Source organism: Anas acuta, chromosome 17 (genome assembly GCF_963932015.1).
Source record: "Anas acuta chromosome 17, bAnaAcu1.1, whole genome shotgun sequence".
Classification (NCBI taxonomy): Eukaryota; Metazoa; Chordata; class Aves; order Anseriformes; family Anatidae; genus Anas; species Anas acuta.
The window spans coordinates 8525500-8535669 of record NC_088995.1 but is presented as its reverse complement, the minus strand read 5'-3'; the positions used below and the strand labels follow the sequence as shown (position 1 = coordinate 8535669).

The following is a 10170-nucleotide window of genomic DNA, read 5'->3' as shown; positions in this document are numbered from 1 at the left end:
AAGAAAGAGGTAAAAATAAACACCTTTTAACTCATTCTCATCCTGGCTATTTCGGATTTGCTATCATTCAATAAAGAAAGTACAAAACTTGCTGACAAGCTAACAGCTCTGTGCTCCAATTCTCTGCACTGCCTTCAGAAGGCAGCAAGGGCCAAAGCTGAATCTAGCAAGGATGTTTTTTTGTGTATCAGTGAAGGTGACTTATGTGTTGAGGAGCATCGTGGAAAAAAAACAGACCATCCCTTTATCCTAGGCTAGAAATACAGCACTGTGTGACAGTTCTCAAAAATCTTTCTATGCACTAACAAAGAATGCAGGATGTGCGTGTTGTGACGTTTTTTCATGTAAAGCTGTGTTAGTACAGATGCAAACTGAACGGCCTGAAAAAACACAGTTCTATAAACAGTCTAAAATGTCTGTGTTGAGGTGAAAGTTATTTATGTTTCTAAAAACTTCATTGAAACACAAAAGACAGCTGAACCACGCCTTGCCAGAGGACTACAGTTTCCCAGCGACTGTCTTCAAAAAATTCAATAGCAGATTTAGCATTTTACCTGGGACATGACTTCTAGTGACCAACTATCAGTCATTGTTATAGGCTGGGTTGGGTTAGCAGGGATTTTACTGTCCTTCTCTGAAGGTCTGAGCAGTGTTGGTCCAAAGACGGTTGCAAGATTATGCAGGGACATCTTGTTGATACTTTCCCTCTCAGCAACCCTAGGAGAAGAAAAATCAGGCAAGGTGGATCTTTATAAATATCTGACTTTGAAAGTGTCCTGAAGTACAAAAACATATTTATTCCTTTTGTAAAAATTTTAGGTATAGACATTCAAGCACGCTCTCTCTCTGTATGTCCCCAAATTAACTGTATGCATAAGCATTTCTTTGATTTGACAGCCACAGTCTTAAGCGCTCTACAGACACAGCTTACTTGGGAAAGAGACTGATGCTTATTATCTGGTCAGACAAAAATGGGATAGGAATAAAGGCATGTTTTTCATGCCAGTTTTCTAAGTGAGCAACTAAGGCACCTAGGGTAAAAAAATTACCTAAGGGCACAAAAGTCTGCATCAGGAACAAGTCAAACCCAAATTTCCTGGAATTTAATCCAGAACCTCAGTTACAAGATCATCTCTCATCTTTGCAGTGACAGTCTCTGGTGTGTACAATACAATGTAAATTAAAATACTGTGTATGTATTAAACACATCTATTTTATTACTATCAAATGCATGGAATTTTTTTTCACAGTTACTACCAAATTACAAAGACATAGACAAGATCAGAAAGACTGGTCTAGGCAAGGAACTGACAACTCCAGTTAGCAGAAGGACAAAACTGGAATTCTAAAGACATACCATGTTAGGTTGAGACACCTTTTGAGACAGGACTCACAAGTGCATAAACACAGACTAAGCTTTCCAGGTTACACTAAAACCTTTCCAGATGCAGGTGCAGTTTTACAGAGATATTGCGGCAGGAATTTGCAGTTGCACTAGATAAGCTCTGAGACGTTTTATTACCCCTTTCTTTCAGTTCTAATCCTTCTGGTTTCAGTGAAAATGGAATTCAAGATTTAGTGCTTCACATGAGACAATAGTTACCTGATAAGCATTCACAGCAAATCTGCAAATGATTCTTTATTTGCCTGATTCAGTGCATGTTCAAAGAACAGGCTCTACTTTCCAAAATAAGGTTGTTTTAAGCATTAAATATATATTTAAAGGATCCAAATATTACCTTTTTAGATGGTCCAAAAGGAAAAGGAATGTCACAAGGTTGGGTTCTGGAAGTGATAACAATAGATTCAACATGCAGCTTTCCTTTGCAACAGGATCTGAAAGTGCTACAAGACAGAAAATAATAAAACATTACCGTTGGCAGTGAATGAGAATTTGACTGTGTACTGGGTCTGGCTGAAAGGTTAACTTTCCCAGCAGCAGCCCATAATTTACTGCATAATTTACCAAACCAACAGATATGGATGGTCCTGAACAGACTACTTGCATCACGAGTTAGAAGGTCAGAGTTGCACTGGATCTTTTCCCTTTATTTCTTAGAGGGGTAGAAAGAGAATCCTTTCCCCTCAAGCAGTTCAAACGCTTTCAGACATTTCATTAGGATCTTTTCATTAGGATGTTTTCCCCTGCATTAATATATTGCAAGGTATATCCCCTCCAAAAAGGGCTTTCCTGGAAGACCAAATGAGGAAAAAACAATACGCATAACCTCAACAAGGAGGCTGTCATTCTATTCTTAACCCGCCCTTCAGAAATCTCGACATTTTCAACTTATAAAAAAGCGTGGTGATTGCCCATCATCAAACCCAGTGCAAGATATCATTCCAGAGCTCATTTCTGAGCTCCACTTCATTTCCCTTACAGCTTGTTCCAGGCTTCTATCCAACATTATCAATATGTTTTTTGTACTGCTTCAGGAGCAGCCTCCTACAGGAGAGTGTCTTTAACACAGATGCTGGTTATCAAAGGTTATTTCTGCTACTACCTACCAATGCCCTCCGCAAAGTTGGGGTACAGTTCATCGGTAAAGAGTGGTTCAGGTAGTTCTCGGAAGTACAGTTTCAACGTGCCTGCAATGGCATTAACATCCATCTCGCTCATCATCACTGACACATCCTTGTTATCTGAAAGAGGGAAGAGGGGAAGTAGGGTAAATAAACTGCTGGCCTTGCATTTGCTCCTTTGCTTGCTTTGACTCTCTTTGTTTATCCATTGTCTTTGCCCAAACAGCTGAGATTTTTCCTGTTTACATTTCTCTGGATTAAATGAGCTAACTTCTGATAACTGAGAAGTGCTGCACAAATGACTGCAAACAATTTCCAGCTTAAAGTTAACTAGAGGGAAGTTCACACTACCCAGGGTTAGTTATGCTGTGCCAGCAATGGGCCTGATCTGGACCAGGCTCTGCATGACTATATTTATATGCACTTCAACTTCTTGTTATTCCAATTCCCTGCCTCAAATAGCTTAGAATAAGAGACTCTGAGGCTGTCTAATTCCCCACTGAGTGTAGCTAAAGAACACAGGCAATACAGGGCTTGCATTTCAGTTTTGATGCTATTAAGAACAACAAAACCACCTCCTTTGCCAAAAACAAACAGGTCAACCAGCAGAGCCAGTGCTGGTTTCATGAAGGTTAGTGCAAAACAACATTTAATGTAAATGCAAAGAAGTTGTTTGCAAAATATGAAACACCCTTACTTTACTTTCACTACTGAGGATTCATAAATCAATTGTTTTAGTAGCTTAGGGGGATTGAAAAGAAAATGCAGGAATGAAGAAATTTCACAAGCAAACAAACGACAATGAAGAAAGTGCAGAAAGGGTGAATTCAGGCACCAGGCCTAGATCTCAGGACCACTTGCATCAAAAAGAGAGCTCAGTGGTCCTTAGGTCACCATGTGGGGACTGGAATTAGGGCAGAAACTTCACTTTTTGTACCACAGCAATCTGGAGGTGTTGCATCTGCCTGGTTTTGGATGCCTTTTGGGACACACGTCATTCCTTTAAACGCAGAACACTAAGGAGCACTTTTCTGCATAAAATCAAGGAAGGTTTTACAAATACCAGTATCTGATTTTATAGTCTGCACACATCAATTTAGCCACAGAGTCAAGAAAAAAAAAAAAAAAAATCAAGAGCCCTGACCTTACATCTCCATTTCGGTAAACACCCTGTTCTTCCCAGCCAAGCTTAGATTTTTTTTTTTTTAATTTTATATTTTTCTGGCTTCCTTTCACAAAACATTCTCAAACAATTTCTATTAATTTGGAGACCTCACAGCAATAAGGAAAATTACAGCTTCTGATTGCTGCTGCTTCCCCTGAGGAAGGTATCTGCCATTTACAAAGCCTTGGCAAGGCATGCAAACCCACCACATCATGTCTGCTGGGAGGAATAACAAATGTGTTATTTGGTATGAGGATCCATCCCGTTGTATGTCTTTGGTCATATCTGTAGCTGAAGAATATTAATAAAACATGCAGCCAGGGTTAAAATGATTCCCTGTGAGTGAAAATCTCTACCTCTTAATGCTTCTTGGGGAACAGAAGATTTAAAATAGCACAGCCATCTGACAGGGAGCTCATGCAGGTTCTCACAGCACAAAGGAAAACATCAGATGCAAATACTTACTGACATCAAAGGCAGCTTTCAGAGCCTGGATATCGGTTGCAACCCCAGAGACACGGTAGATGCCCACCTCCTCCATCCCACGTCGCTCTATCTCCTCCACACACTGGCGCACTATGTAAGGCACCTTTGATCTCTCTCTCCTTAAGAAAGCCAAATAGAAGAGTTCAGTGCAACCCATGCCCTCAATTCCTGTTACCTCAGCCAGCCAAGCTGGCTGAAATCACCCTGAGATCACCCCCGCCGCTATGCTGTGCGGACCTCTTCTGAACAATAGGGTGGGAGAAAGTCTAAGCAGGCAATCAAAACTGAGCTGAAAAACTCCTTTTAAAACTGGAGAGGGTTTTCTGAGGTCTCAGCCTGGCTCTGGCTGCAGTGCAGCTGCCCAGGGTGCTAGAGCCGGGCCCTAGTGCCCCAGGAGTCTCCCACTCGGCCCAGGTAATCTGAGGATTCCCAAACAGCCCCACGCTACATAGCAACACTGGTGCTTTCAGATTAATGAAGTTCCAGAGGGAGGAAATACCACACTTCCCAAACTATTTGATGGAACAAACAGGTTTCTTCTGGCAAACAATTCATGACAAAAGATCAGGGGTTAAAACAATACAACAGGATCCAAAGAACTTGAACGTTTCCGATTATGGAAAGGAAATATCACTGTGTAGTGGCTCTGGAAATTTGTGACCAAGTCAGCTAACTACTGACTAAAAGGGCAAGGGGCATTTCCGGAACTCAGAGAAGTGATATGCTGAAAGTAAACACCCTGGGTTTCCTAGGCTGTGCGCATGTTGTTTTTTGACCCATGCAAAAAATGCAGCTCACAAAACGTCCGCCATCTCCCTTCTGCAGCAACAGCCATCTGCACTACTGCCCAAGTGAAGCAGACTGTACTGACAAATCCCTCAGTGGGGTAAAGACAGGTGCAACCCGCTGGCTAATTGGCTTTCTAGCAAAGCAATAAGGAGAGATTCAACCCATCAGCTCACTTGGTGACAATAGCGATCTTGACCCCAAAGACCCCCGTCTGCTTCCGTGACGGCATCCTTTTCAGGCTAAATTCTCGACTGGTAAACTTCACCGACAGCTTCACTTCAACCTGAATAAAAGAGAACAGCTGTTACATTTCAAACAACATTTTCTTTTTTTTAAATGTTGCAATGAACAGCAAAGAAATAAACCACATCAAAGGTGCAGAAACAGTGCTAACTTCTGCTTTCTGTACTTACCCCATTCATCGAGATGACTGTGCGCTGCCAGTCTTTGTCCTGCAACGCCTGCGGGTCCAGCTGAAAAACATGGAAGTTACCATGAGCTAGGAACAGAATTCGGAGAAGTCAGCTAGCCTGAAAGGCTTCTGCAAGTGAGCAGAGCTCTACTACTTCCAATGTGTCATTTCATTTCCACAGGAAAAAAAAAAACACACATTCCAAGGTTTCTCAGGTTTTGAGTAACAGGATGCTCAGATATTGTGCCATTCTCTAAGCAGGCTGATAACTCACTTACATGGAAAATTCAGCAACATGCGTGCAGTATCTGCTCAACAACAAAGGAAAGCTCAGAGAGAAAAATCAATATATGAAAGCTAATAACCTCACATTTCAGAGACGGGAAGACTGCATTTATTGCTGCAGTACATGAGTAGACAGCCAAATTTGTCCCATCCCAAAGGGCTAGGAGTCAGCAACGGGGAATCATTTTTGAAAATAAGTCTGATTTGAAATAGAGGAAAACTATTTGTTTCCCTCTCTCTCCCAAGGAGCTAAGGGTCCCCATAAGTCAAGAAGGATTTCCTTTGTTCTCCAATTTCTTTCATAAAAGAGGCTTTGAAATTAATTTTCAAGGTTCAGAAATGATATCAGACATTGAGGATTTGTATGTGTGTACCTATACACAGGAAACCCCTTGTCTGTGCGTGCATGTGTACTTGTATGCTTTACTTCAGTTTGGGAAGCCTTCTCATAGTTTCAACAATCAAAAAAGTTCATTAAACGTAAGCAGTGAAGCATTCAAAGCTGACATGAAAAGGCTATGACCTTTTGTATCAGTTCTCTTGTACTGAAAAGCAGAACTTTTGTGTAATTTGTTAAAAAAAGCACAAAAACCATCCACAAACATCTGCTCCAAATATCAAGAGAAGGCGAAGAGTTATCTGTCTCCTCTTTAAAAAACAACTTTGTCTTTTTCATTAAGTCTAATTCTGTCTGACCTGTCTAGGTTTACAATAGAATTATCACAGGAATGCCAGACAGACACATATTCAAAAAAAAAAAACAAAAAACAAAACACACACCTTACAGTGGACACAAAAAGGGCTCTGTATTAAGCTCTCACATTTTTCTGTTCTGTAGTAATTTGTAAGCTTTAGATATTGGGCATTTTAAAAGTTTGAAATCATTCAAATGTCATTCATCACAGGACCATTCAAAATTCATTCATCACAAGGCCAGACCCTCTTTGCCCCTTGCGCACAAGCCTGAAGGAAGACAGAAATCTGCTACATCACAAAAAGGAGATGGTGAAGCTCACAGGCATCACGCATGAAAGAGAGATCACGGCTGCTGAACAGCATCTCCTGCAAGAGCTGCTCCTCCCACAGTACCATACAAAGCTCCAAATACATGGCAGAAATCAGATGCTGCAATCTGGTCTCAACTGGGGAAAGTGGACTGCAGTCTTCTAGAGACAGCTGGGGTTGGATGAGTGAGAAATTATTGTACTGAAATAAAAAGCCAGACTTAAGAACTTTATAGCTCTTGGCTATGAAGCTAATAGCTTCCAAGGAGGACTCTGTTCCACTGAATTCAGAAGACATAACGACCCTACAGTGAGACAAAGAGAAATATAAAGTAATCCATACAGAGACAAGTAACTTTAAACAAACCAAACCTGTGTCAGGTTCTGACAGCAAAGGAAGCCAGCTGAAACAGAGAAAGGCAGCCCAGGAATCATGGCAAGCTGTCCCACTTTGACCTGCCTATTATTTTCACTTCACTTTGAGCACAGAGGCAGGAAGAACACCTGGCCCTGCTATTTCAAGAATTCACTAACTAGAAACATGTTGTGAAGCAAAGCTCTGAGCTCCCATTTTCAGCCTTGCTTGACCTCCTTTGAGTGGCCAGTTGCAGGCTGGGGAGCAGCTGGCTCAAGCACTCAGACCTAACCCAGCAATTCCAGTGCTGGCTGAAGAGTCCAAACACATCTGATTTTGCTGAAGAGCAGCACTCAGCTCAAGCTACACTGGCAAAAGAGAAGAGAGCTTCCTGTGGGAGGGACTGCTATCAGCAACCAGAACCCAGCCAAAGCAAGCAGACTTCAGCGCTTCCTGAGATGGCTTTGGGACCCTTGGCTCTGGAACACCTGAGGCACGGTAAGAGTGGAAGGAGGCAGCTGCTCTAGACTCTGTGTTGGGAATTTGTTGTTATCAGCAAGCAAAGACACCAGGGCTATTTCTGCAGCACAGTTCCTCTCTCTCACAAAACCCCATACAAAAACAGAGTCCTGTGCATGGCAGAAGTAAAAGTTGAAACAATGGCAGCTCCTGTATATTCTGGGAGAGCTTAGATGCAAGCATGCTCACACTTTCAATTCATCGATAAATGAGCCCAGTGCTGCTGTCAGCTGCAGAGATGACACTTCCCACCACCCCCTGCACCACTTCCCCCAAAAGACAACCAGCAGAGAGCAAAGTTTCTCCCCGCTTGCTCACACCACAGAGCCCCCACGAAGCAACAGACGAGCGAGTCAGGCCAACCTTATCTCCGCGCACTTTGTTACGGACGTGAGCCCACAGCGGGATGCTGCCAGCACACACCAGCCTTCCTGTCGAATTGGACCGGTTCCTGTAGGTGCAATTGTGGCAGAAATTCCTGAAGACCTCTTGTAAGGAATAGTCTGCGACCAACAGCTCCCACATTTTGGGACTGCAGAAAGGTCCCCGAGGCCAACGGGCAGCAGTGCTTAGCTTCAGCGCCTCAGCAAACCCAAATAACAGCCTGCTTGCCAAGAGGGTTTGCTTTTAACTCTGGCGGAACAGATCCGCCCCCGCCACTGTGGCTGGCCAAGGTCCCTACAAGTTGGCTAGAATCTAGGCTGTTCTCCCCTGAATTTCCGTGCTGGAAGTTTGGTTCCTTTCAACTACTGCATTCTTTCCCAGAAGCGAGAGGAAACCATTTCTGAAGTGTTTGGTTTCCTATGAAGAGGAACCATGCTCAGTATTCCTGAAAACTTGACCTCCAGCTGCCTAAAAAGTCATCTTGTTAAGCTGCCAAAATGGCCCTGCTGATCGTGCAGTCACAGCTAATCCTCCAAGTTAGAAACAGTTTTCTATATGCTTTTAGAAAGGAGTCACCAAGAGTGTTTTATTTGTAGCAGAGACTGCTTAAGATTTCAGGGAAAGGAGGGTTTTGAATATTTGCAAAAAAAAGTTACAGGAAGATTCCAGCATGGCCTGGGTTATTTAAGCCAGCAGGAATTACCAGTTACGGCTAGATAATGAACAGGGAACTCCTACCACTATACAAAACAAAAGCAAGTCAATAAGACATTAAAAATATGAGTCAAAGCCCAGCTCTGTCCCCACAGTGAACATCACATGGCTGCAAAGAGCTAGCAAAGGCAGTGCCCTGCAGCTGAGAGCTCACAGGGACACTTCCTTGCTGGGTAACAACTGAGGCTGAGCAAGGACTGCTGCAGTACGTGCTGCCACCCCTTGCTCCCTGATCTCTGCACTCTGTTGCAGGGTTGGAGGGACCCCTGTGCTCCCCTCCTGCGGGCTGGCTCTTGGCAGAGAACAGCTTGCTGCGAATGGAGACAGGTGGGGAGCACGAGCACTGGGCAGGGGGTCTGGCTGACCGGTGCCAGCCCTGCATAAAGCACTGGCAAGAGCAACAGCAATAGAAAACACCTCAGGTACGAATTTTTAAGTAACAAAGCCAAGTTAATGGAAACTAATAACAAGAGGAAAGCTCGAATAAGTTCTCAGCAATACTGACTGAAACAGGAAGATCAGGTCTCACAGTCTGATAAAATCACAGTCGGAAATAACAGAGTCAACAGGAAGCACAGATCGTCATTTACACTTAGAGCAAGCTTTTGGTCCTGGGCCCTACAGACGACTGACCTTCTAAGGCCAGCAAGAGCAGCAGCAGGAAAGGGCTGCTGGAGCAGACAGGTTACAGACCAGACTGGAGACAGAGTTAGCAAGCATGATGCTCCAGCATGCAGAGAGCCTGTGACAAATGGGGTCATGCTGTCTTTTGGCCTGATTTGGAGAGCAGTGACCTGGAAGAAGGAACACCGAGTGAGAGAATGCAATGGCATACAGAGTGCCAAAAGGAGGCTGCTCCGAGCGAGCACACAGCACTCTCTTTACCAGCCCAAGGAACAGGCAGGCACTGTGAAATGGCTGCCTCTGCATTCATTTGACAGTGAAATTTACTGCACCTTTAAATATTTCCTTCAAACAGTTACTTGGTTTGAGTGACGAAAGGCCCTGTTCTCATCCCCACTAAAACCACGACAGATTGTGTTGTGCTTCTACAACCGAGGCACATAGGACAGACCTGCTAAGAGCCTCGTGGGCTCATTCGCGCAGTCCCCACCACAAGCACATGCTGCACAGGAAAAATACAGACTAGGCTGTGCTCCTCTGGCACCTCCAGTCCTCTTGCGGCCTGTTTTTTGGCATTTGCAGCGGCAAGCTACAGCCCCAAATTCACTAATGAATCAAGCAAATGGCTCTCTGTATCCTGCACAAAACACAATAGAACAAAGCCGCTTGGCACCACGGGGATTTCTGAGTGCAAGGTTCTAGCACTCATAGCAACTTAGCACTGAATTAAGACAGACAATTAGTGTACAGAAGTCAGCAGAGGCTGAGCGTGCAGAACACAAAGTGATGGGGACCTGGGAAAAAGGCGAACTGAGGACACTGGTCAACAGCAAATGCAAGCCAGGCACTAAGCAGGCAGTCTGTGCTCTGCCTTAAGAAACCACCACAGAGAGCTTGCTGATTTATTTTT

General features: G+C 43.7%; 1 protein-coding gene across 2 annotated transcripts in view; it reads right to left on the bottom strand.

The window, feature by feature from the left end:
• BCR (BCR activator of RhoGEF and GTPase) overlaps positions 1–10170 on the bottom strand; it is a 102138-nt gene that overhangs the window by 7413 nt on the left and 84555 nt on the right. For both annotated transcript variants that reach the window (XM_068701298.1, XM_068701299.1), the window contains exons 17-22: positions 5377–5436; positions 5137–5246; positions 4154–4293; positions 2509–2643; positions 1740–1845; positions 555–717 (exon numbers count right to left, since the gene is read on the bottom strand). In XM_068701298.1, coding sequence (XP_068557399.1) covers positions 555–717; positions 1740–1845; positions 2509–2643; positions 4154–4293; positions 5137–5246; positions 5377–5436 — 714 coding nt within the window. The remainder of the gene's footprint in view (positions 1–554; positions 718–1739; positions 1846–2508; positions 2644–4153; positions 4294–5136; positions 5247–5376; positions 5437–10170) is intronic.